Below are 23297 nucleotides of genomic sequence, written 5' to 3' on the forward strand. Positions count from 1 at the left end.
AATAACGACATTTTCTGACACGTTAATTAACGGTTACCAGAACCTACATTACAATATTACGGTTAACCATACTAATAATATTCAATTAGAACTGTGATTGCAACAGTAAACAAAGAAAAAGGTAAATTTGTAATTAACATTGAAAAAAAAATGAAATTTGAGATTTTTACTAATACGTCAGTAATATTTGTTTTAAAGCTTAAAGGGTCGTCGTGGGCCACGGCTCGTGGGTCTGAAGCTTCTGAGCTAAGGTCCAAGATAAAACAAAAAAAGCACCGATAAAAAGGGAGAAAAAACGGCAGGATTGGTGAAAAGCTGGAGCTAAAAACGGTGAAAAGTGTTGTTTTCTTCTTTGAAAAAGTCTCTTATGAACAGAACAAAACCACATGCATTTTCCCTTTTTCCTTTTTCTTTTTTTTGTTAGCTTTCTAATTATCTTTACCAATCACTTTGTTCCAAAAGGGACATCATCACCGCCATGACAATAAAACCGACCTTTAAAAGACTTTTAAAGTGAGTCTTGGAGGAACTATATTATAAGGAGTAAGGACCCAAGAGCAGAGCATCTAATTCCTGTGCTTCTTCAATACATGTCTCCTTCCAAATCTTTTTCGATCTCTCGTGAAGCTTGTTCTTCAATACTATTCTTTGATCGCTAAAACTACCAAAATTACTGAAAACCGAAGATATAACATTTTTGCGTGTATCATAATTCATTACATGTGGGTTTCTTAATAACTATATAGAATTATAGAGAACAGATGAAATCCTTTTTCTTTTTCTTTTTGGAAGTGCATAGAAATGTTGCAAATACATATTACAAACTAGGCAAGCACATTAATGAGGATGTGTGTGCTTTAGAATGAGTCCTTGGGGGAAGAAGAAAACGATAAAAAAAGACCGAGTCCAGGAAGTGGAGTCTCCAACAAATAAAGAGGGGATGATGTATTATCATCCTTCGAGTAGTCATATTTTTTGGTTGAGAGATTATGTAACGTATGTATGACACTTATATGTACGTAATACTGTGGATGACCATTTCATACAATACCAACGAAAATAATCTTCATATTATCTCCAACTACTCTTCTTCTTTTTTTTTTTCCTTCTCTGTTAATTATCACATTGTATTCCAAATTTATAATTCAAGATTTTGTTTACAAACTTCGCTAACGTTTATAGTAAAATCTACAAAAAAGGGGCTCTTGTTTCCGTCCTGGAACGTCTTAAACGTGTTTTTGTTTTTGCTATGAACGTACCGTGGAATACTCTCTGCTTTGAGGATCAGTGTCGCTTTGATCGCGTTTTGTTTTACTACTTTAAGCTTCAATCCAATTTTGGCATTGATCTTGTTTTTAAGTGTAGTCTCTCTCACGCGTTTAACATCTCGCGGCACATAACTGGCTTTACTTAATTAAATTGCCCACGAGTTGTTCGTCAAAATTCCCAAATGAAGTTTCGTCTATGTTTTTGTGTTTGAACGATTATGAGACTGTCAAGGAAGGGCTCTTGGGTTCTAAGAAAGTAAAGTGTTTCTGCACCTTCGTTAACGTTACTACAAGGAAAGGATCAATGAATTGTCGTGGAGAGCACCCCAATCTTACTTTTTCATGAACATCTGTCTCATTCTTTTCCCATACTATGTTTTGCCTCTCTACTAAGTTTTAAGAGTTTAGACCAATCTAGTCTGACAACTTGCTATCGGTTTTCATTTCGTAGACAATGCCTCTCCAAGGAACATTTGTCTCTCTGCAGAGTGTAACCGTATATAACAACTTGTTACTTGTTACATATATGCATGCAGAGCTTGGCTTTAAGAGGATAAAATGAAGTTTGCTCGGTTAACCGACCAATTCACGAGTGGGACCGAACCACTGTTTTCGGGTTCAGCTACTGCAGTTCACACCAGAATCCACAGCTCCAAAAGCAGAAGCTGTAGCGTTCCAGTGGAAAAACTAAAGGACCATGAGAAGCTTTTATGTTGACAGGCTTTCTCGATTTGAGATTATCGATGCCTATGGATACTTCTTGACCAATTCCCTGATGTCATGTCACCTCCAAGGTACACCAAATTTCACCCTTAGTGTTATTGTTTTCCCGTATTTGGCACGGCCATTGATCTTGATCTTAGAATCTAATTAAACAATATCAAAAAAGAAGGCAAGAAACTTGTCGAAAAGACGTCCGGCTAAAATGTTGTTGTCCACTAAATGGTTCTTTGTCTTCTGAAGATTTATATGGTCAAAATAACTTGGGTTATATATATATATATATATATATATTAATTTCTTGATTTTGCTATAATATAGGGTGTTGTTAAGCTCTCAAGAATCTCGGAATATCCTGATTAGCGTAGAAAATGAAAATTTCCCAACATCATGGATTACCACTATCTTGAATTGTTTATTATAGAACTTCATTTTGAGAGTTTCCTTTCACGTTCTAAGATTAGGACCGTTCGTTGTGCTAACTAATGCGATTACGGGTGAAATAAAGAATTTTGATCAAATTATTTGACGCGTGTGCCAATTGTGTTTTTTGTCCCTCTAACCTTTTCAATAGGCAAAAACAGAGGTCAATGCTTTGATCGGCTCGACCTTAGACATTAACATCTTAGTCAGATTCTTTTTGACTTTTGAGAATTTTCTTCTCCTGATTGCTAGGAGCACGAGTTACAATCTAGGATTTCTTACGGAGGTAAAATGCTAACAAAGAGAATAAAACCTAAGGAATAGGCTAGTTTTTAACTATATCCAATGTAATGCAGTTTAGTTTAGATTTTATTACTACCCTAATGCCGGTAGATGCTGAAAGAGGCTACTCCTTCTACGTCTACGAATGTACATTGGTAAAGAAATATCTCAGATCTTGTTTCTTTTTTCATCTTTATTTTAGTTTACATTTTAAATGACAATTAGAAAAAGAAGAAAGAGTTGAATTGCATTATGAATGAGTCAGCTTTCTTCTGCATTGGGTTAATCTGGCCGGCAAATCTTTGAACTCGTTATTATATAGACCTTATTGTCTTCTTTATATATTGCCTGCACTACATATTTGCCTCAACTCCCCGATCTGCCCCTGGTTTTAAACGCTTGTCTTGTTTCCTTTGTGAAGGGCTAACGGGTGATGCTTTGCTGAAGGTTTTTTCTGGTCCTGGTAAGGGTTTATTCTGCATTTCTTGTCTTTGATAAACGTCTGTATTCAAATAACTAATTTCCGTTTGAGTTGAGTATGTAGAAAAAAGTGTTAGAGGGAGATGCTTTATGATAAAAAAGGGGATTGTATTATCTTCAGGAAGAAGGAACATATGTAGTCTTTTTTAATGACGAATTTATTAACCTGCCATTGTAGATTTCATAACTGGGTTTTAGTAACTTCCAGCTCAAGCAAAAGGAAGTTCGATATGACGGACATATCAGAATCTCTCAAGGCTATCACCACGGAGAGCATTGATCTGGTATGTAGTTTTTATACATCACCACTTTTTTGTTTGCAGATATTTGCTTTGGATAGCTATTTAAGTAACTATAGAAACTATGATTAATTGCAATTTCTCATGGATCATTGCAGGAAAATGTTCCCGTTGAAGAGGTTTTTCAACATCTCAAATGCACGAAAGAAGGGTTGACCACCAATGAAGTACAGGAGCGACTTACCTTGTTTGGTTACAACAAACTTGAGGAGAAAAAGGTTAAAAGATAGAAGTTTTCAATCTCACATTTATCCATTGTTTTTCTTATTCTCTCTCCTTTAATGTTATGTTGATCTCTCTTTTTATGTGGTTCTGCAGGAAAGTAAGATACTCAAGTTCTTAGGGTTCATGTGGAATCCACTTTCATGGGTCATGGAAGCTGCAGCCCTCATGGCCATTGGTCTTGCACATGGAGGAGTATGTTTTGTTCCTTCTCATTACTCGTTTCTTCTTTGAAGATGTGTAAATTTTGGATGGTCTCGGCTTATCGCAGATTCTTAAAACAATTTTTATGACTCTGATGAAACTAATTTGTCTCAACTGTTCAGGGCAAGCCACCGGATTATCACGATTTCGTGGGTATTGTGATTTTACTTTTGATAAACTCGACAATCAGTTTTGTAGAAGAAAACAATGCTGGAAATGCAGCTGCTGCTCTCATGGCTCAGTTAGCCCCTAAAGCGAAGGTTTTTATTCCTTTTTGTTGTGTTCATTTAAAGTTTGATTTCAGAATATAATTTTTTTTAATCAACTGTTTTAGGCCATCCGCGATGGGAAATGGAACGAGATAGACGCAGCTGAGTTGGTTCCAGGAGATATAGTTAGTATCAAACTTGGAGATATCATTCCTGCTGATGCTCGTCTTCTTGAAGGAGACCCTTTAAAAATTGACCAGGCAAGCATAACTTCTATATATGGGGATATCATAGCTCTGCATCCCTATCTCTTTTTCGACTAATCTTGGCTAGTTATATCTTTTCTCCAGTCGGCACTCACAGGGGAATCTCTTCCAGTGACCAAAAATCCCGGTTCTTCAGTGTACTCTGGTTCAACCTGCAAGCAAGGTGAAATTGAAGCAGTTGTTATAGCCACTGGTGTCCACACTTTCTTTGGAAAGGCGGCTCATCTTGTGGACAGTACCACCCATGTTGGCCACTTCCAAAAGGTTGGTTCACACTTTAGAGTAAAATAAAATTCTCAAGGATTTGGAGTCAGTGACTAAAAATCAAGTTTGTCTATTGATTTCCAGGTTTTGACAGCAATAGGAAATTTCTGTATCTGCTCGATTGCAGTAGGAATGGCGATTGAAATCGTTGTTATATACGGTCTCCAAAAGAGAGGGTACCGTGTTGGTATTGATAACCTTCTTGTCTTGTTGATTGGTGGAATCCCCATTGCTATGCCTACTGTTCTTTCTGTTACAATGGCAATTGGTGCTCATCGGTTGGCTCAACAGGTCAATACAAGTCTTTAAGATAGAGTCAGTTAACTTTTGTTGATTTAGTGTTTCTGTATACATGACTTTACAATCTATTTCAGGGTGCCATAACAAAGAGAATGACAGCCATTGAAGAAATGGCAGGAATGGATGTTTTGTGCAGTGACAAAACAGGTACTCTCACGCTAAACAAGCTTTCCGTGGATAAGAATCTGATAGAGGTTTGCATCTTTCATTCTACTTACTTGATAGTTACAGATCCTGATAGGTTTGGGACGATGATATACTAACAGCACTATTATCTCTTTTGTTGCAGGTTTTTAAGAGGGGGATCGACAAAGATATGGCTGTGCTTATGGCTGCAAGAGCTGCACGTTTAGAGAACCAAGATGCTATCGATACTGCAATTGTTTCAATGTTGTCAGACCCGAAAGAGGTATTGACTACTCAACTTTCCATAAACTAGATACAATTAACTCGTATATAAAATTATAAGTTATGATGTATTGATCTGATATTTTGTTTTCAGGCACGTGCTGGAATTCAAGAACTCCATTTTCTTCCATTCAGTCCAGCTAATAGAAGAACTGCATTAACGTACTTAGACGGAGAAGGCAAAATGCACCGTGTCAGCAAAGGCGCGCCTGAGGAGGTTAGATCATTTGCTGTCAACTTTCTTTATATAATAGCTATTACAACATTACCTTAAGTTTACCCATTGTTTTCTTAGAGATCGTTCTTATCATTTTTCCGTCTCTAGATTTTGGATATGGCACACAACAAATTAGAAATCAAGGACAAGGTACACTCTACAATAGACAAATTTGCAGAACGTGGCCTAAGATCCCTTGGGTTGGCATATCAGGTGAGACATATTTAATTAGCAATAAGAGTAAACTCTGCACTTGTGTTAAATGGATATCTCCTCTGATTACGTTGTAAAATCCTTCTTCAATAATAGGAAGTACCAGATGGTGATGTTAAAGGCGAAGGTGGTCCATGGGACTTTGTAGCTCTTCTTCCTCTGTTTGATCCTCCTCGTCATGACAGTGCACAGACAATTGAGCGAGCACTTCATCTTGGAGTCAGTGTTAAAATGATCACAGGTACAAAGCCATTCTTTATCCCCTTTCGCCTTTCCTATATATTTAGCTCCTACTCGACCTTAATAAAACGTCGAAAATCATATTAATTGCAGGTGACCAGCTTGCAATTGCCAAAGAAACGGGAAGAAGGCTTGGAATGGGCACAAACATGTACCCTTCTTCATCTTTGCTCTCTGACAACAACGCTGAAGGAGTTGCCATTGATGAACTTATTGAGAACGCAGACGGTTTTGCAGGAGTATTTCCTGGTAAATTTACTTACTTTTAAACTACATTTGTAACTATGATCTTTCATAGATATCTGATAAACACCTTTTCTGATCTTTAGAGCATAAGTATGAGATTGTGAAGAGATTACAATCCCGAAAACACATATGCGGTATGACTGGTGATGGAGTGAATGACGCACCAGCCTTGAAGAAAGCTGATATTGGAATTGCTGTGGATGATGCCACTGATGCTGCTCGGAGTGCTTCTGATATTGTCTTAACAGAACCCGGGCTTAGTGTTATCATCAGTGCTGTCTTGACTAGCCGTGCAATTTTCCAGAGAATGAAAAATTACACGGTACATAAATGCTTCAGCCTCAGTTACTTATTACCTGTGATGCAGTTTAAATGTGATGCTTAGATTGATTATTTTTTTAACCTACATTTGCAGATATATGCTGTTTCTATCACTATACGTATTGTGGTAAGTTTCTACGTCGGAAGTGCATCAGATTTTTACATACATGTTCATATTTTCATCTGATAACACATTTTTCGATGCCTGTGTTACAGATGGGTTTCATGCTTCTCTGTGTCTTCTGGGAGTTTGACTTCCCTCCATTCATGGTTCTTGTAATTGCAATCCTTAACGATGGTTAGTTACTGTTAACTATCTTGATGATTAAGCTTAAGGATTTGCTGGTTCTTGAAGTATTAACCTGATGAATTTGCTTCATGTTTAAAAGGTACTATAATGACCATATCCAAGGACAGAGTCAAGCCTTCTCCAACTCCAGATTGTTGGAAACTCAAGGAAATTTTTGCTACTGGTGTTGTACTTGGAGCTTACTTGGCAATCATGACTGTTGTGTTTTTCTGGGCAGCATACGAAACCAACTTCTTCCCTGTAAGCTACACATTGTCCTTGTCTTTATTTGACTCTAATTTCAAGTGTCAGCAGAATATAACTTTCCCTTTTGTGGTAGAACATTTTCAAAGTGAGAGACTTCAACCAGCACCATTTTGACATGAAAGACAAGAAAGTGGCTGCACATTTGAATGAACAGATGGCTTCCGCGGTCTACCTTCAAATCAGCACAATCAGCCAAGCATTGATCTTCGTGACCCGTTCCAGGAGCTGGTCATTTGTTGAGCGTCCCGGTTTTCTTCTTGTAATTGCTTTCCTAATTGCTCAGCTGGTAAAGAGATTTTACTCAACTCTCTTATCCTCTTCCTTAATTACTTACCCTCTTCATAATATAGTTTGTTAATGGAATCGAATTGTGTATTCTTATAAGATTGCATCTGGGATATCAGCAATGGCAACTTGGCCTTTCGCTGGAATTAGAAGCATTGGATGGGGTTGGACTGGAGTTATCTGGATATTCAACATAGTAACTTACATGTTACTTGATCCTATCAAATTCTTAGTTCGCTATGCTCTAAGTGGTAAATCATGGAACCGAATGGTCGAGGGGAGGGTCAGTAGATAAAAAGACGAAATCTCTGAAAGTTTAAATTTGGAACTTCACAATCACATTTTCCTAACTAGAAATCGTGATTTGTTTCCAGATTGCACTTACAGGGAAGAAGGATTTTGGCAAAGAAGAACGAATGGCTGCGTGGGCCACCGAGAAGCGTACACAGCACGGTTTAGAGACCGGCCAAAAGCCAGCTTATGAGAGAAATAGCGCCACGGAGCTAAACAATATGGCTGAAGAAGCCAAGAGACGCGCAGAAATTGCAAGGTTAGATATTTGCTAATTTATCTCTAATATGTTTAATTAGTAGAGATTGCTTGTGAAGTCTCTGCAATGTTTTGAATTTCTGATGAAAATATTTCAGAATGAGAGAGCTTCAGACATTGAAGGGGAAAGTCGAATCATCTGCAAAGCTGAAAGGCTATGATCTTGACGATGTAAACAACAACAACTATACAATCTGAGAGAGAGTCTCGATATGTTCTCTTATAGTTCATTTTTTATCATTTCATCTTTTTAATTTCTTTTTCGTATATGTATTATTACTAATTCTTCTTGATATTGACATGAATTTTGATATCTTAGTGGAAGATGTCTCATGTTGTAATCTTTCATTTGATGCTTGTAACTTTATTTACTTTTATTTGATGAAAATTCTTATTTGTTCGGCCCTATCTATACACACTTTGAATGTTAACTCTTGTTTTGGTCTCTACTCCTACATGGGAAAGAAAAAGTGTTGAGGTCGGTGAGAAGTAAAGAATTTTATTAGATTATAGAACTCTCTTGTAAAGGTGTGATCTAGTTGACTATCTTTGGTTTTAAATGGATTTACATTCACTTAATTAGTACAAACCTAATGTAAAGAATCATAATCATCATTCTAAAGATAGAATCATCATACGCGTTAATTGTTTGTTTTGTTTATCTAATCAAATCGTTAATTCTCTTTTGCAACTGCGACCAATGTTTTAACTGACTAATTTAATTATAACACTCTCACACGCTTCATTCGCGCGTGGATAAGACAACCTAAACGAAAAGTCAACTAACTTATTAGCGCGTGTAAACTTTACACGTGCCTAACTACTGATATGAAGAAATCCACAAGAGTTAAAACAAAACAAATAAAAATAATAAAAGTACACGAAGCGATCCTTGGAGATAATATTAAATCCGGTCGGAGACGAGACTAAAGCTTCGCCGGGGGAGTTTGTTCCGGTACCAGAGTTTTTACAAATTGCCATGCTTTCTTATCCCACCAAACCCAAAGATTAAGATTCTGTTGCCGGAAAAGCAATATCACTGTTTCTAAGTTGAGTTTGATCTGTTTGTTGTCTTTGAATCAAATCGCAGGAAGAAAAAAATGGTGTTTCTTAAGGCAGCGATTATTGTTGCCCTAATCTGCACTTTTCTCACAGTTGCTTCTTCTGTTCCTTTCATAGTTCTGCATGGTAATTTTTGTTATCTGATTTTTTTTTTCCCTTTTCTCCTTAAGTCATTGGATCGTAAATTGAATGGATTAGATACAGCAACAGTCATGTTCCTTTTTGAGTTATCTAATCGTTCAATTTTTTAAACTTACTTTAGTGAAGATTGTTTAGCTTGGTAAGTGTGTTTTTAGGGTTTTGGGATTCCCAAATCTCTGGAAAAAACAAAGTGAAAAAGGATTTGTGTGGTTTGCTTTCTCAGGAATTGGGGATAAATGCAGTAATGCAGGAGTGAAACAATTCACAGAGCTTTTAGGTGATTGGTCTGGTTCTCAGGGATATTGCTTGTATGTCCTCTTTATTTATACCAGCAAACACTTTCAAATATGGCTCAGAAGTTTTGGTATTAATCCATTATTGTGTTTCTTTGTAAAAATTCAGGGAGATTGGGAATGGCTCATGGGACTCATGGACCATGCCCCTCCTTGATCAGGTAGTGATGTTACATCTTGGAATTGTATGAGTCTACTGCCGGAAAAAGAAAGAGTTTATCTGACTTTTGGTCTTTTTCTTTGTGTGTTCTGCAGACATCTCTTGTTTGTGACAAGGTCAGATATATATATATATATAAACTGCATCAAGTGTTTGCTGATTGTTGGCTTTAGAAAATACCATTTTCATTATAGGTAATGTTTAATACTTCAGGTGAAAAGTATGCCTGAGCTTAGTGATGGTTACAGCATTGTGGGGCTTTCTCAGGGTAACATGATTGGTCGAGCTCTCATTGAGTTTTGCGATGGAGCACCACCTGTAAGTCCCATAAACGTGCATACTACTATATGTGTATGAATGCTTTTATATCTGTATTAGCTTTCTCAATCATATATTTTCCTCTAATGATTGTTTTGCGGTTAATAGGTTAAGAATTTTGTTTCGGTAGCCGGTCCTCATGCTGGTACTGCATCGATTCCTTTCTGCGGCGTAAGTAAACTAACTCCCTCCAAATTTTGGTTTCTTCTAGAATAACACTGCCATTGACATGGGAACTTTTTTTTTGTTATATTTTCTTGATTTTGCAGGCTACCTGGATTTGCATCATGTTGGACAGTATGATCAAAGCAGAGATCTATGGTGACTATTTGCAGGTATGATATCAGGAGTATTTTGACGCTTCTGTTACCGAAGCGAAACTTAGTACATCTGTTTGTGTTTCAGGAACATTTGGCCCCTAGTGGTTTTCTCAAAATCCCAACTGTAAGTTTATTTGGTTAGAGGTTTATAAGTTTCGACTTGTCATTCTTGTTATATAACTTAATGCCTTCAATAGGACATAGCCGGTTACATGGAAGGTTGTAGGTTTCTCCCAAAGCTAAACAACGAATATTCAGTTAAAAACTCTACTTATAAGGAGAGGTTCTCAAGCTTGGAAAATCTTGTGCTTATTATGGTGAGTTATTGAACCCGCTTCTCTGCTGTTGACGTACAAGTTTCTTTTGATGGTAATATTTTATTGTTTTTTTATTGAATATCAGTTTGAGCATGACACAATACTGATTCCTAAAGAGACCTCATGGTTTGGATATTATCCTGATGGCTCCTTTAAGACCATTCTTCCGCCCCAAGAGGTAACTTAAACTCTTCAAATGGCTTGGTTCTGCAGATACATTTAGGTATGGTTATATTTGGATTTTTTTCCTTTTGTAGACCAAGCTCTATACTGAGGACTGGATCGGTTTGAGAACCTTGGATGAAGCTGGAAAGGTGAAGTTCGTTAACGTCTCTGGAAATCATCTTCAGATATCTGATACAGACATGAAGAAGCATATAGTGCCATACCTCTCTGACAAAGCATCATCTTCATCATTCACAACAGTGTCAGTTTCCGAGTCGTCTTCCTCACCCCAGTGGCTTCCAAGTGTAGGGACCGTTATCATGGATCTGATTGGTCCAGACGTGGATCAGCTTCAGCTTGTGCTGCGTCATGTCTGAGTCTGATGTTCTCTGTTGTTGTATATCTTCTTACTGAACACAATTGTCACGTGTTAAGTTTGTAACTTGAAGGTAAAACAAGAAAAGCGTTCCAAAATCCTCCTCGCAAAGGTTCTTATATTAATGATAAAATGTCAAATATATATGTCACACGAAATGGACAGAGCTGTAGGCAAAAAAAGAAATGGACAAAGCCTTAAATAAAGGGATAAAAACACTGTTGATCCCTATGGTCTGTTATTACAGAAAATCTCAGAACGAGACAAAGAACAATAAGTCCACATATATATATCACAACAGCTTTCTGTCTTCAATCCAATCAAACATCTTCTGAGGCAAATTCTGATTCTTTGCAGCATGAGCCTGAATTTTTTGCTTGGCTTGACTTGTATAGTTTGAGAGATGCAGAGGTATTCTATCACTATGATTTGCTAAGAAAAAGGCTCAAATCCTATTATATGATACTTTTCTTTCCTTTAGAAGATTCTGCCTGGTGATGCTCGAGATTGCGAAGCACAATTTTCGCAAAGATCCTGGCTTCACGAGGCATTTTCGCAGCTGCAGCTGCAGAACGTAAGGCTCTTGCTTCTCCAGCGTTCTGCATCAAGCTTGCGTGATGCATTGCGTGACGACCTCCAGGTATTGTAAACTGCAAGTTCATCGATTAGTATTAAAATGCAACTGATTAGAGCACACACGCATAAAAAAAGATTTCGACACATAAAAATTGGAATCATGAAAAGTACCTGAAGAAGCGCAAAAGCTGCACAAGCTTTGAGTGTATCATCAGGGTTTCGTAACATTGTAACAAATCTTCCAATTTCGGAACCACTGCATCTCAAGTGGCCAGCTTCTGGGATTCGAGCTTTCTCTGAGACTTGTGCTAACATAGATGGAGCAGATGATAAAGCACCAGCTGCAAAGACTTGGTGCTCCATGAAAGTTGTCAAAAATGCTCCAATGTGTTTAAGAGCCATCATTCTAGCACCATTTAAGGTAACACTTTTAGATGCACTTTCCGATGAAGTCCCTATCATTGCGTATTCATCCATCCTGTATAATATTTAAGTAAGATCAAAGTCAGATTTAGTATAATAAAGTAATATGCCAAATATCATTAATGTGATATGATTAGTTAAGCAGTAAGTACCTTCCATCAAACATGTATGCCAATGCTAATGCTGCCATGAAACGAGCCATTTTGGAAACAGAAGACGAACAGAGGTGAACGAGTGATATAACTCCCCCTTCCTCCACAATCCGCAGAGCATTACCAGGATTAAAAGCAAGATTCCACAGAGCTCCAGCAGCAGTTTCATGTACATCCTGGAAAAGGTAAAAGCTGGATCAAATGAACTTTAAAGAGTAGGACATGAGAACTTATAAGGAAACAAATTACCTCAGCTTCGGATTTTGCAAGAGCAATCAGAGGTGGTATACCACCATCACGACCAATTGCAATGCTGATAGAAATATATCATAAAATAAATTATAAAAATTGAAGGATTGTCATTAAGGTTTTATGTAACTCGCTTTTTCAGAGATGCAGCTAGAAAGATGCATTAATATATGCACGCATACAAGCTGCATCGCACACATATCAGCATACAATAACAAATGAATAAATAAATTCAAAGGGTTGCACCTGTTTGCTTCTGAGACGGATAGCCCCCAAAGAGCACCAGCTGCTCTCTCTTGGAGACCTGTGGATGCATTTGAACAAGACTTCGCAAGTGCCACCTATTATATGATCGGAAACAAGTGATAAGTTGCCCGAAGGTGAAGCTAATAAATGAATGAAATCAAGAAAAAAGATAGAAAAGGAAACATAATACCAAGGCTTCAACACCACCAAATGCAGCAATCGATTCTCGATTCTTGTCATCAAATGACAAATTCCAAAGAGCGCCAGCAGCTTCCTGTTTAACACCTTCATGAGGCGATTGCGTAAGCTGAACAAGAGCTTCTAATGCACCAGCCTCTTGTCCAACAGCAGCATTATTATTGTTGCTATCACCATGAGCAGCCAGATTAGCCAAAGCACGAGCCGCCTGAAAAAAGGAAAATTTGTCACAAACTCAGTTCACTAGCATCCATCATTCAAAATACCACAAGCATTCAATAAAATAATAAAAATGAGGTGCATTTGAAGACAATGACGTACCTGTTCTTGTGCTCCTTCATACTTGCAATTCCGAGCTAGCATCACCAAGGCATGGACACCTCCTGCTCTTGCAACTTCCGTACTGCATTTATCGTCTGCTGCTAAGTTTGCTAATGCCCCAGCAGCACGTTCCTAATCACACAAAAAGGGTAGATTTCTTTTTTTAGAAAGAACCAAAATATATATAAATAATAACACTAGCTGAACATAGTAACTAGCACCACAAAATAAAACTACCAAATCCAGCAAATACCTAGATACCCTTGTCCCTACAACTTTTATATAATTATAAATCTAGAAATATAAACATAATACAAAAGGATAAGCTAAAGGTTTATATTATAAATCCCTGTGTGAACAAGTAGTTTCTATAATCAATGCTTTCATAAGACAGTCGTCAATGGCAATAATATGTAGTCAGAGGTGTTAATTTTGGATATTTCCAAATCAAGAGTGCAAGGTTTTAAAGGTGGCAAACGTGTACCAGAACTCCATCACAGCCACTTGGCCATCTAAAGATAAGATCGACTAACGCATTCACTCCTCCAGCTTGAGCAATCGCGTTCTGATAGAAAATAAACAAGAAACAACAATGTTAGTTAAAAGAGCAAAAGGTTCAAGTGTGTTTAACTCTTTACCAGAGAACCTTACCTTATGCTCTTCTCCAACAGAGAGATTCCATAGCCCACCAGCAGCCTCTTCAGCCACAAGTCTATTCATGGACTTTGCCAAACCAGCAAGAACACTGATTCCTCCTTCTTCGGCAACGGCCTTTGCAACTTTAGCATTTACTGACAAGTTTGCAATAGCCTTCGCAGCTTCTGATTGAAGACCTTCTCGCCAAGATTTAGCAAGTTCTAGAAGAAGTCGGATCCCTCCATCTCGCATAACTGCTTCGGCTCTTCCACAGTCTATACTAGCATTCTCATCATCAACAACGATGAAAGTCGCAAGTCCCGTGGCTGCTCTCTCTTGGACATCCTCTTGTGCACTTTGCATTAAACTGAGAAGCAACGTAGCTCCCTGATTCAGCCAGAAATCGTTAACTCCTTGTGAATTGCTCTCTGCAATCCGTAGAAGCGTATGAGAAATGATCCACTCAATCCAAATCATTAATTCGTCGATGCTTTTATCCTTTCTTATCAAATTTCTCCAGTAAGAAAATATATCCTTTGGTTTCTTTGAGTTGTCGGCAAATATTGAAGCCAGCTCATCAAAAGTATCGGTAAACATAGCAAGCAAGACCTTTCCCTTGAATTTATTGGAGCTGAAACTTTTATCCTCTTCGAGAAAAGGGCAGTTAAAAGCACACAAAACTTTCAAGCTCTGTGATGATTTCAACAACCGCGACACTGCAATATGGTCAATGGTAGTTCTGGAGACATCCAAACCCGTTAACTTTGGTAGCTTCTCCCAATTATCTAATGAAACTTTCCATTTTATGTTTGATGTCCCAGCAACAGAGAGGTAGCGAACAGACACAACTTTTCCAAGGGCCTCTTCGTTGATGTTCAGGCAATCTAAGAATCCAAGATCACTGAGCTGTGGGCAATGTTTGGCCAAAGATTCAATAGCCTCAGAAGTAACATCTCTCATGCCAGAAACCCGTAGCTTTTTCAGTTTCGGACAGCAAAAGGCTATAACTCTTAAAGCATCACTAGTGATCTTCTCACAGAAGTCTGGTCCAAGTTGAAGGCTCTCAAGAGCTTCATGGCGTGCCCCAATCATAGACAATGTAGCATCTGTAATCTTCCTACAATAGTCGCCGCTAATTTCAAGCAGGTTCCTTGCTTTGAGATGAATTATGGCATCAGCAGAGTCAACGCCACGAAACCTAATCTTCTGAAGATCAGCACACCTAGTAGCAAGAGAAGGAGCCATTGAAAGATCAAACTTATGGGCACGAAGATCCAATGAATTCCACAAACAAGAAGAAGCACCAAGGCTTCTCCATGTCCTACAAGTCGATGCTAAGCTAGCTCTATCGCGATAATTCAATCGAGTAAACAGATGAAGTACTGTATCATAAGGCAAACTAGTCCAATCCGCATACTCTTGAACCTTATGTGGTAAATCCTCATCGCCAATCACAGGATAACTTGGTGAATCGAGCTTGTTCCTTCCATTTCCCTCCAGTCTCTGCCGCACCCTACGACTCATATCTTGATCAGATGTATAAATATACACTTTAAATGAGCAATCCCTCTAGGAGCTACCAAAATCAAACCACTTTGCTTATAAAGGGCATAATGATACAATAACAGAGATCCTACTCCACATAGATAATCCAAACCTGTGGAACAAGAAGAAACATAAGATCAAAGAAGTCCCCCAATTTGGAAAATTTAGATAACCCAATGGCTCCAAAACTAAAATCTAAAGAGAAACCAAATTCAATACAAATGGACAGAACTGGGAATGAGAACAAGAATGCTCGCCGGATTCTGACAACAAAAACCCTCGAATAGACAGACTTAGAAGGAACAAATCGTATGGCCTCACTATTCAAATTCAATTTGAGACAAGCTCCATTGGAAATAAAAAGTGAAAGAGTGATGATGATGGTCGGAGAGAAATCAGGCGAGCCTAGAGAAACTGTATATAACACAGAAAAGAGGAAGAGGGCAAAAACCAAAACACCTTAAAGTAATCACCTTTGGAGAGAAAGAGAGGAGCTTTCTCTTCCCTTATTCCGAGAGACAGAGAAAGGAAGGAAGAATTTGAGGAATTGGGGAACGAAGATGAAGAAAGAAACAAAGAAAGAGAGAGAAAGAGACGACAAGGGCGGTGTTGAAACCACAGCTCATATAGGCATTGTAATTGTAAGAGAGCTTCAATCACCTCCTTTGCACGGTACATTATATATTACCAATTACCACTCCTCTTTTCTTCTTTTTTTTTTTTCTTTCTTTCAAAGTTGATTTAAGATTTTTCCTTAATATCACCTTTTCTCTTTAATACTTCTGTTAAATAGGCTTTTTAATATTTTTTGCAATAAGTGTTCTAAAATACGGTAGACCTTGTATTGACGATGAATAAGTATCTAAAAATATAATTCATTATAAAGATAATGTAACTATGATATAATGTTGAATTTTGATATAATGTTAACAAAGTTTTCGCGCGTAATATACGATATTAAACAATTTATTTAAATTTCGAATTGAAAGGTATAACTAATTTTTAAAAGATTAATGATTTTGTCATATTTACATTGAGATATAAAAAGTTAAAGTATCACAACACTTTTTCTTTGCTTGTTTGATTTGTCAAATTATTTTTCTGTCATTAATTTCATATCTATATTTTACTTATCTTTTTGGTTAATAAGTAAAGAGATAACTAAAATAACTTTATTTTCTGATATATGTTCTAATTAGAGACTCATTTTAAGTACTAATAACGCATATCATGAACACATGGTGACATGTGTCTTATGCCTTTAATAGTGAAGATTTTTTTTTTTTTTAAGTTATGGCTTTTATGATATTTCTTAAACAAATTTTAAGACTAATTTGTTTTTAGTAGAAACAGCAAATATCATAAACCATGAATGACATGTGTTTTAGGCCAAAGAGGGATGTTTGGGATTTTGATTCAAAATTAAACTCGTACCAAAAAAACTGCAATCGCACCAAATCATTTAAATTTCAAAATCCCATTACTTAAAGAGTAAAATGAATAAAAAATTCGAAAAAAGCTGAAGCAATATTTTCAAGTCTACTTTACAAAATCGAAGACCAAAATAAGAACCGAGTTAAACAGTCGTTTAGAGTAAAGATTTTGCACATTTTAGGTAAAAACCAAATAAAAGAGAAAAGGACACATTAATTATTGCTATTAATAAACAGACTTCTTTTTCATTTTTTTTTTTGTAACGAGAACTTTTATGTTAAGAGGGTAACAACACATTTAAAGTCTTCAATCTTCGATATCATAACTATTTTGGCTCCATGTGTTTAAATTTCGTCAATCACATTAGCAAAAGCTTTTCCAGATATCCAACAAAAATAAAGTTTAAAGTAAACAAAAATATCCCACCAAAATTTGCATCTAATGTTTGCAGGTTCTAAAGATCAAAAAGTATAATAAAACTCTGCTATATAAACTTTAGTAGAGATCAGAACAATGATGTGAAGCTACACAACCATGAAAGCTTTTCTTCAGCGCTTTCTATCAGCACGCCATTTGTATACCGGTTTACCATTTGGATTCAGTATCTCGTCTTCACGCAGCTTACGTTTGCGACCCTTTTTCTGTCCATTAAAAGCGTTTAGTCGGAGATTTTCTAGATGCCTTAAACATTAGCTAGAGACTGATGATGATATTACCTGTAATTCCTTCTGCATTGACATATCCATGTATAACTTTTCCAAATCTTTAGCCCTGCTCTTCCGTGCCTCAAGGTCTCTATAGGACCTATCCATTTTCCTGTTTCAAGATATAGAAGATGATGACTATTGCTTGTCGGTGTGATTACCCTTGAAAACATCTAATGCATTTCAGATACATACTTTTTAATATCTTTCGGGATCTCTATCGCAGAGATATCACTTTTGCTTCTACTTTGTAAATCCAGTTCTCTAGCCTCCTCTCTGATAAAGAAGCACCAGAGTTACAGATCATAAGACAACATAGATGACGTATGTCTTTCGAATCTTAAGGTAACAAGGATCAAAATTTCCAGTGTCCATATGAACAGGCACACTGAAAGATGAAAGTATGAAAGCTGCACCAAGTAAGAAAGGACTAAAATGTTGGGATTAACCTGTCTTCTGCGAAGTAAACATGTCTACGACTAGACTGACCCTCAGTACATTGCAGTGATGCAGTAAGCTTGTCAATTTTCTACAAAAGATAAGAAGGAAAAAGAGAAAAAGGGATAAATATGATTGTAACCAGAAAGCTCTCGGGATGTGATTGAGGAAAGACAACTTACGTTTTTCTCACTCTGCCATTTTTGGAACACATATCCTATATCTTGGGTCTTCATTATCATGAGCTCTTCTGCAGAGTATTTATTTACCTCATCCCTGAAAACAATAACTTTGTCAAAAATTTACAAACCAAGAAGAAGAAGGAAGAACCATGAGAGTTGGTCTATGATACAGCGAAAATTTACAAACCAAGAAAAAAATACAGTGAAAATAGAAAATCAAACACAAAAAATTCGATATGCTTACTTTGATCTATGATATCCATCAACTGTTTTACTATTGATCATCTTAAAGTTGAATTCATCTGGATTCTTGAATGCTGCCTTCTGTCTAAGTATCTACAGTAAATCAAAAATAAGAACGATGTAAGAGAAGCTGAACTCTGCAACGCGCTAGCTAAGAATGCCTTCAATGGTTTTGAGTTTCTTGAGCTATCTCACACAAATTAATCAGTCAATCCCTTAAACCAACAAATGTCTACTTGAAAGACTCCACAAACATATATTGCTAAATCCCTATGATCTCTCAACAGCAGAAATATAGCAGAGATACAATCGTAAGCAGAGAGTGTAGTACCTTTAAAGTTTCCTGCTTTTTGTGAAAAGCTTTAGCTCGGATAACATAATCCTTATGCTTCTCGAGGATACCAAACCTCTTCCTCGCTTGACTGATACGTTTAAAAATCCAAACTTGAATAAAGAGAAAGATGGCAAGCAAACGAAGAAAGAACAAAGGACAAGAGTAATAACAACTTACGGTTGAGATCGCTCCTTGTGAGCAGGCCGCGGAACACAATTACGCAGCGACGACATGTTTGATGGCTCTTAACGCTGCAATCACAGTCACGAAACTGTAGGAGTAAGAGAGCTTAAACAATACTCGAGTTCATGAACTTAATGAATTGAAACTAAAACCTAGGCAGAATTCTGAATCTCTATCAACATCCTCAAGTCTAACCCCTAACTACGAACTGAAGCTGGATTGAGGAAAAAGAAGGAAAGGGATAACAAAGCGTCTCACGTGAAATACAGGAGAATCCTAGATATTAGATGGCGTCCAGAATAGAGACGAAAGTAGAAGAAGCACTCGCCGGGAACACAACTATTTCACCGATGACCTGAACTCGATTTCTGGAGAGGAGTAGAAGACAGAATAGTTTAGGGTTTTGGGGGGATAAAGAAAACTGAACTCGAACCCTCTGCCTAAGTCTAAGGGTTTAATTGTAACGGAGAAGCTGTGACAATTACCCATTTACCCTTTCAATAGATTTGGTTGCTTTACCCTACAATTAGTACAAAGTACAAACAATGATATTTATCCTCTTTCTTCATAATTTTGTTGCATCAAATTAAGGGTTATTACAACCCCATTAAACGTAAAACAATTTATGTTTAACGAAATTTTAGATGAAACTTTTGTAATTAACTTTCCAAATGTGGGGAGCATTGAGCATCTACCGTTCCAAATTTCAATGTATCTTTGGACAATTTACAATTTATTTAAATTGTTTGGGGTGTTTCCTAAAGATTGCCAAAAGTTTGGGTAGAACATATAAAAATAACGAAATAATGAAGGAAAGGGAGAGATAAAGTTTGGAATGCATTGCTTTAGGCCTTTAACCTTGACGAACGCGCATATTTGCAAACGAAACAGAGATCTAGGGGAATAAAACAAAAGCTCCAAACGCTTAGAACGTGATCAACCAAAAGTAAACTATGATTATGAGTCATAATTTATGACAAAGGTCGAAACTCCACAAGTTTGAGACACTCATACACCAATTGCAATTGCTTCGACATAAGAATCATTGCATTAAACACTCGTATAGTAATACTAAGCATGATCTACATATTCTCCTGTTTTTAATTTGAAAATCTTTTAATCAAAAATAAGTTTAATGTTTGTTTTGCATAGCATGGTCACAAATTCAGCCAAAATCTGAATAAGCAATCACAATACGGAGTATTGATTTTACCTTATAGTTGTTCTAATAGAATGATAATTCCAAATTTGGTTGAAACTAACTTAGTTATGATTAAGTCAGAATGGTATGGTGTGTGTGTACTGTGTATAGAACCAATCAGGGCTTCACTCTTGCATTTTGAATTTAAACGGTCCACCTAAAGGCTAAAAAGCCTATATACTCTAATAGCCACTTGTGAAGAGTGGCATTGCCTTCTAGGCCCATTTACTAGTTTCTGTATAATTTTCTTTTTCTTATCGCCCTCTGCGGAAAAATTTGAAGCATCGAGAGAGAGAGAAAGAGATCTTCGTCGTACCTCTCAATTTCTCTTTCTCTGTCGGTTGGGAGATCTTTTGACACAAGGAAGAAAGAAAAATATCGTATCTTCAGTATTCTGCAAGAGAGATTCTAATGGGTCTGACTTGGTGTATGTGGTGGACCCAAAAAATCTCCAAATACAGACCAAATGCTATGTTATGTCACGTACATGTCTCGATATTCGTATTGGCCTAAAAACATTTACTGTACTTACATTTTACATATGCAAACAACACACGCTTGCTTGCTCCATCAAATATCAATCACAACCCCCTCATTCCTACTTTTACTTTTATATACTTCTAACTAATCTCATCTTTACAAAATCCCTTTCTTAAGTGCCAAGTAAGTAACGTAATTATACTAGTACAACTTTAACAAACGACGGTCGCTAATAGTATCAGTTTTTATGCAACAATCATTTTCTTTATTCAATCAATTCTAACTCTGGATTTGGTGAAGACAACTTAGACAAAGTACATAAGTACTGTGTATCTTCCGCTGCAAAACATGTCCCAACTATTCCAATTGTTACGAATAAATAAAACAACAAAAAAGAATTAAGAAACATTAGTAGATTTCTCCATTTTCAGCTATAAAATAGAAACTGAATAAAACAAAGGAAAGAAGAGCATGGACCAACTCTTGAAAAAGAAAGAACTTCCAAAGATCGTTTGACATAATAGTAAAAAGAACAAATCACAAAACCTATATTAGACTCTATTACTACTAAAAATAAAAGGGACAATATCTCTAATGAGAACCAGCAGCAGGTCGTTGTCGGAGAGGAATGGCAGCCCATGGACTCATTTGCCCCATAGGAGACGAAGAAGTCATGACAGGAGGAGCCACCGACGAGGATGATGATGTAACAGCCACTCGTTCGCAAGAAGGGCACATTGTTAGCGTAGTGGGAGGTTTCATGTGCATGTATAAGTGTGGCGAAAGCTTCAAAGCCCTTAGCTCACTCACTTCCTTTTGCAATCTTCGATTCTCCTCCGTTAGATTCTCGCAACGTCTCCTCAGATATTCACAGTCTACTTCCGTTTGCTTCAGCTTCGTCCTATACACACATCAGTCCAAAAACCTTTAACCGATTACAATGAGCCCCAAACCGGTTTCACATTGGTGGTTATTAATTCTTAAACCGGATAATACAACTCGAATTAAACTTCCTAATTAAAGACAAGGACCCGTTAGGATCATCTTTATGGGTCGTAAAATGGACCATTGCATATATCCATCGTAACAATAGTTAACGTTTTTGTTTTATTAGACTTAAGATGAATCTACGAAACTAACCCTTAAAACCAGATGAAAATGTCTACCTTGCCCTTCGGTTTTGGAACCACACTTCCACTTGCCTCGTCTGCAGATTCAATTGCTTAGCCAACGCCATCTTTTGCTTCTGCATTCGACGACCCCAATCAAAAAGTCAATGGAAACGTTATAAAGTCAACTTTTTGAAGAAAAAGCCAGCGATAGAATTACGAAAATACCACTGACCGGATTGAGTGTGCTATGTTCTTTAAAAGTCTCTTCAAGAACCAAAGCTTGTTCTTTAGACAAACGGAGTTTCTTCCTCGAACCGTCGTCTCCGTTCCCACTCCCGTCCTCATCGTCGCTACCACCACCGAGCGAACAAGAAGCTCTCTCCATCTCGTTATCTTCTGCTCTGCCTCCTCCGGCTGCAGCTGCCGCAGCCATTAGCTCCCGCTCGCTCCTCTTCCCGCTCACCACGCTTGACACGGTGCTGTTCGGGGACGAGACTCCGGCGGCGTCATCCTCCACGTCAACCACCACCGTCGATGGAGCTCTGTTCACGTCGATTCCCCGGAGAAACGATCTCATGTCGGAGTTTCTCTCTGCACACGTTACGTCAACAGAATCTTGATTATTGCATTATCAAGCAAAAGGATTAAAATCACATAAATATCAAGAAAATTATATATAAAAGTATATAAAGATCGGATCTACAACAAAGAAAAATAAACATCGCATGAATCAAGATTCGTATATATTGTTGTATTCGAACAGCATATGTATAATAGATTCACATAAATAGTAAGAAATCGTTTGAAAGAAGGTCAAAAATATTTATTGCCAAATCAGGTGATATACCGATTGATTAAGAGGAGGAAGTACCTGAAGACTGGAACATGTTGATCCAACTGTTCTGAATCTTGTGAGGATGGCTATAATTGCTCTGCTGCTGCATATGCATGTGTGAAGAAGATGAATAAGAAGCCATAGGCATTGGATTAAACCTAGAAGACGGCTCCTTTGGAGTAAAACCTAAACTCAAGCTCAAGCTTAGACCCAATCCATCATCTCTTTCACCCATTTTTTTGGTTTTTCCTAGCCCAAAAACAGAAAGAAGAAAGAAGAAAATTTGTCTCTGGGTTCTCAGGTTTTTTTTTAGCGAGAAAATGAATAAATGACTATTTTCTCTCTATGGTGTTCTCTCTCTATCTATCATAAAGATGTTGTTGTTGTGCCACTGCCTCTACACTTGTGCAGCAGTACAGTTTGAAAGATATGGCTAATATATTTATATATAGCAAAAGAGTTGATTCAGACAAAGAGATATGGGGTTGTGGGGAGGCTTAGGGTTTCAATGATGACTTGTGTCAGAGAGACCTCTGTTACCTCAATGATGATATATACTGCATAAAAACCTGCTTCCTTCGTCTCTGTCTCTCTTTATTCAAAACTTAACCATGGTTAAAATTAAAACCAGGAGTTATATCATTACTTTCACCCTTTTCAACCATGGTTAATAATAATTAT

The 23297-nt window shown here is 37.2% G+C and overlaps 6 protein-coding genes across 8 annotated transcripts; 2 read left to right on the forward strand and 4 right to left on the reverse strand.

Moving 5' to 3' along the window:
* The first annotated feature begins 612 nt into the window (after positions 1 to 612).
* On the forward strand, positions 613 to 8366 carry LOC17885157 (ATPase 7, plasma membrane-type). Its single transcript, XM_006290496.2, has 23 exons — positions 613 to 2062; positions 3115 to 3156; positions 3352 to 3457; positions 3571 to 3690; positions 3791 to 3889; positions 4021 to 4158; positions 4233 to 4367; positions 4458 to 4637; positions 4722 to 4928; positions 5012 to 5131; positions 5227 to 5346; positions 5440 to 5562; positions 5671 to 5775; positions 5872 to 6016; positions 6109 to 6264; positions 6345 to 6583; positions 6677 to 6709; positions 6799 to 6880; positions 6972 to 7132; positions 7212 to 7424; positions 7524 to 7706; positions 7798 to 7973; positions 8071 to 8366. Exons 3-23 carry the CDS (start codon positions 3404 to 3406, stop codon positions 8168 to 8170), a joined length of 2889 nt encoding a protein of 962 aa, XP_006290558.1. The 5' UTR covers positions 613 to 2062; positions 3115 to 3156; positions 3352 to 3403; the 3' UTR covers positions 8171 to 8366.
* On the reverse strand, positions 3031 to 3175 carry LOC111830688. Its single transcript, XM_023783285.1, is given in 2 exon segments — positions 3031 to 3112; positions 3114 to 3175. Coding segments are annotated over 2 exon segments (144 nt in total).
* Positions 8367 to 8837: 471 nt separating the features above from the next.
* LOC17887187 (palmitoyl-protein thioesterase 1) lies at positions 8838 to 11224 on the forward strand. Of its 2 annotated transcripts, none has more exons than XM_006291391.2 (12): positions 8838 to 8927; positions 9063 to 9160; positions 9399 to 9483; positions 9578 to 9629; positions 9724 to 9744; positions 9842 to 9946; positions 10055 to 10117; positions 10216 to 10281; positions 10352 to 10390; positions 10464 to 10583; positions 10669 to 10761; positions 10841 to 11224. In XM_006291391.2, the coding sequence occupies exons 2-12, from the start codon at positions 9073 to 9075 to the stop codon at positions 11123 to 11125; spliced, it is 1017 nt and encodes a 338-aa protein (XP_006291453.1). In that variant the 5' UTR covers positions 8838 to 8927; positions 9063 to 9072; the 3' UTR covers positions 11126 to 11224. The 2 variants fall into 2 exon arrangements, with proteins under 2 accessions (XP_006291453.1, XP_023637809.1); XM_023782041.1 differs by having other exon boundaries at positions 9896 to 9946.
* A 70-nt stretch (positions 11225 to 11294) lies between these two features.
* On the reverse strand, positions 11295 to 16074 carry LOC17885354 (protein ARABIDILLO 2). 2 transcript variants are annotated; one of them, XM_006290505.2, is made up of 10 exons: positions 15944 to 16074; positions 13941 to 15582; positions 13774 to 13854; positions 13290 to 13421; positions 12961 to 13176; positions 12771 to 12865; positions 12525 to 12588; positions 12276 to 12451; positions 11872 to 12178; positions 11295 to 11774 (listed from the first exon to the last, which is right to left on the reverse strand). In XM_006290505.2, the coding sequence occupies exons 2-10, from the start codon at positions 15447 to 15449 to the stop codon at positions 11580 to 11582; spliced, it is 2775 nt and encodes a 924-aa protein (XP_006290567.1). In that variant the 5' UTR covers positions 15450 to 15582; positions 15944 to 16074; the 3' UTR covers positions 11295 to 11579. The 2 variants fall into 2 exon arrangements, with proteins under 2 accessions (XP_006290567.1, XP_023637808.1); XM_023782040.1 differs by having other exon boundaries at positions 15930 to 16074.
* A 1169-nt stretch (positions 16075 to 17243) lies between these two features.
* Positions 17244 to 19381, reverse strand: LOC17886509 (probable U3 small nucleolar RNA-associated protein 11). The gene is made up of 9 exons (XM_006291735.2): positions 19247 to 19381; positions 18983 to 19056; positions 18803 to 18893; positions 18473 to 18564; positions 18229 to 18322; positions 18058 to 18137; positions 17804 to 17884; positions 17621 to 17720; positions 17244 to 17545 (listed from the first exon to the last, which is right to left on the reverse strand). Exons 2-9 carry the CDS (start codon positions 19036 to 19038, stop codon positions 17453 to 17455), a joined length of 687 nt encoding a protein of 228 aa, XP_006291797.1. The 5' UTR covers positions 19039 to 19056; positions 19247 to 19381; the 3' UTR covers positions 17244 to 17452.
* A 1668-nt stretch (positions 19382 to 21049) lies between these two features.
* Positions 21050 to 23101, reverse strand: LOC17886992 (homeobox-leucine zipper protein HAT3). Its single transcript, XM_006291389.2, has 4 exons — positions 22653 to 23101; positions 22014 to 22372; positions 21836 to 21915; positions 21050 to 21570 (listed from the first exon to the last, which is right to left on the reverse strand). The coding sequence occupies exons 1-4, from the start codon at positions 22849 to 22851 to the stop codon at positions 21261 to 21263; spliced, it is 948 nt and encodes a 315-aa protein (XP_006291451.2). The 5' UTR covers positions 22852 to 23101; the 3' UTR covers positions 21050 to 21260.
* Between the last annotated feature and the right edge of the window lie 196 nt (positions 23102 to 23297).

Source organism: Capsella rubella, unplaced genomic scaffold (assembly GCF_000375325.1).
Source record: "Capsella rubella cultivar Monte Gargano unplaced genomic scaffold, Caprub1_0 scaffold_5, whole genome shotgun sequence".
NCBI lineage: Eukaryota > Viridiplantae > Streptophyta > Magnoliopsida > Brassicales > Brassicaceae > Capsella > Capsella rubella.

What these genes read in the sequence shown, in the direction of transcription:
- LOC17887187 (XM_006291391.2), top strand. Translation starts at nt 9,073, where the DNA reads ATGGTGTTTCTTAAGGCAGCGATTATTGTTGCCCTAATCTGCACTTTT. An exon ending in TCCTTTCATAGTTCTGCATG is followed by an intron (nt 9,161 to 9,398) that starts GTAATTTTTGTT and finishes TTGCTTTCTCAG; the next exon opens with GAATTGGGGATAAATGCAGT. An exon ending in TTTGCGATGGAGCACCACCT is followed by an intron (nt 9,947 to 10,054) that starts GTAAGTCCCATA and finishes TGCGGTTAATAG; the next exon opens with GTTAAGAATTTTGTTTCGGT.
- LOC17885157 (XM_006290496.2), top strand. Translation starts at nt 3,404, where the DNA reads ATGACGGACATATCAGAATCTCTCAAGGCTATCACCACGGAGAGCATT. An exon ending in TTGGTCTTGCACATGGAGGA is followed by an intron (nt 3,890 to 4,020) that starts GTATGTTTTGTT and finishes TCAACTGTTCAG; the next exon opens with GGCAAGCCACCGGATTATCA. An exon ending in ACCGAATGGTCGAGGGGAGG is followed by an intron (nt 7,707 to 7,797) that starts GTCAGTAGATAA and finishes ATTTGTTTCCAG; the next exon opens with ATTGCACTTACAGGGAAGAA.
- LOC17886992 (XM_006291389.2), bottom strand. Translation starts at nt 22,851, where the DNA reads ATGGGTGAAAGAGATGATGGATTGGGTCTAAGCTTGAGCTTGAGTTTA. An exon ending in CAACATGTTCCAGTCTTCAG is followed by an intron (nt 22,373 to 22,652) that starts GTACTTCCTCCT and finishes TAACGTGTGCAG; the next exon opens with AGAGAAACTCCGACATGAGA. An exon ending in AACATAGCACACTCAATCCG is followed by an intron (nt 21,916 to 22,013) that starts GTCAGTGGTATT and finishes CGTCGAATGCAG; the next exon opens with AAGCAAAAGATGGCGTTGGC.
- LOC17885354 (XM_006290505.2), bottom strand. Translation starts at nt 15,449, where the DNA reads ATGAGTCGTAGGGTGCGGCAGAGACTGGAGGGAAATGGAAGGAACAAG. An exon ending in TCCGTCTCAGAAGCAAACAG is followed by an intron (nt 12,589 to 12,770) that starts GTGCAACCCTTT and finishes TATTTCTATCAG; the next exon opens with CATTGCAATTGGTCGTGATG. An exon ending in TTGCAAAATCCGAAGCTGAG is followed by an intron (nt 12,452 to 12,524) that starts GTAATTTGTTTC and finishes TACCTTTTCCAG; the next exon opens with GATGTACATGAAACTGCTGC.
- LOC17886509 (XM_006291735.2), bottom strand. Translation starts at nt 19,038, where the DNA reads ATGTCGTCGCTGCGTAATTGTGTTCCGCGGCCTGCTCACAAGGAGCGA. An exon ending in AAAAGCAGGAAACTTTAAAG is followed by an intron (nt 18,565 to 18,802) that starts GTACTACACTCT and finishes GATTTACTGTAG; the next exon opens with ATACTTAGACAGAAGGCAGC. An exon ending in CAATGCAGAAGGAATTACAG is followed by an intron (nt 17,546 to 17,620) that starts GTAATATCATCA and finishes TTTAATGGACAG; the next exon opens with AAAAAGGGTCGCAAACGTAA.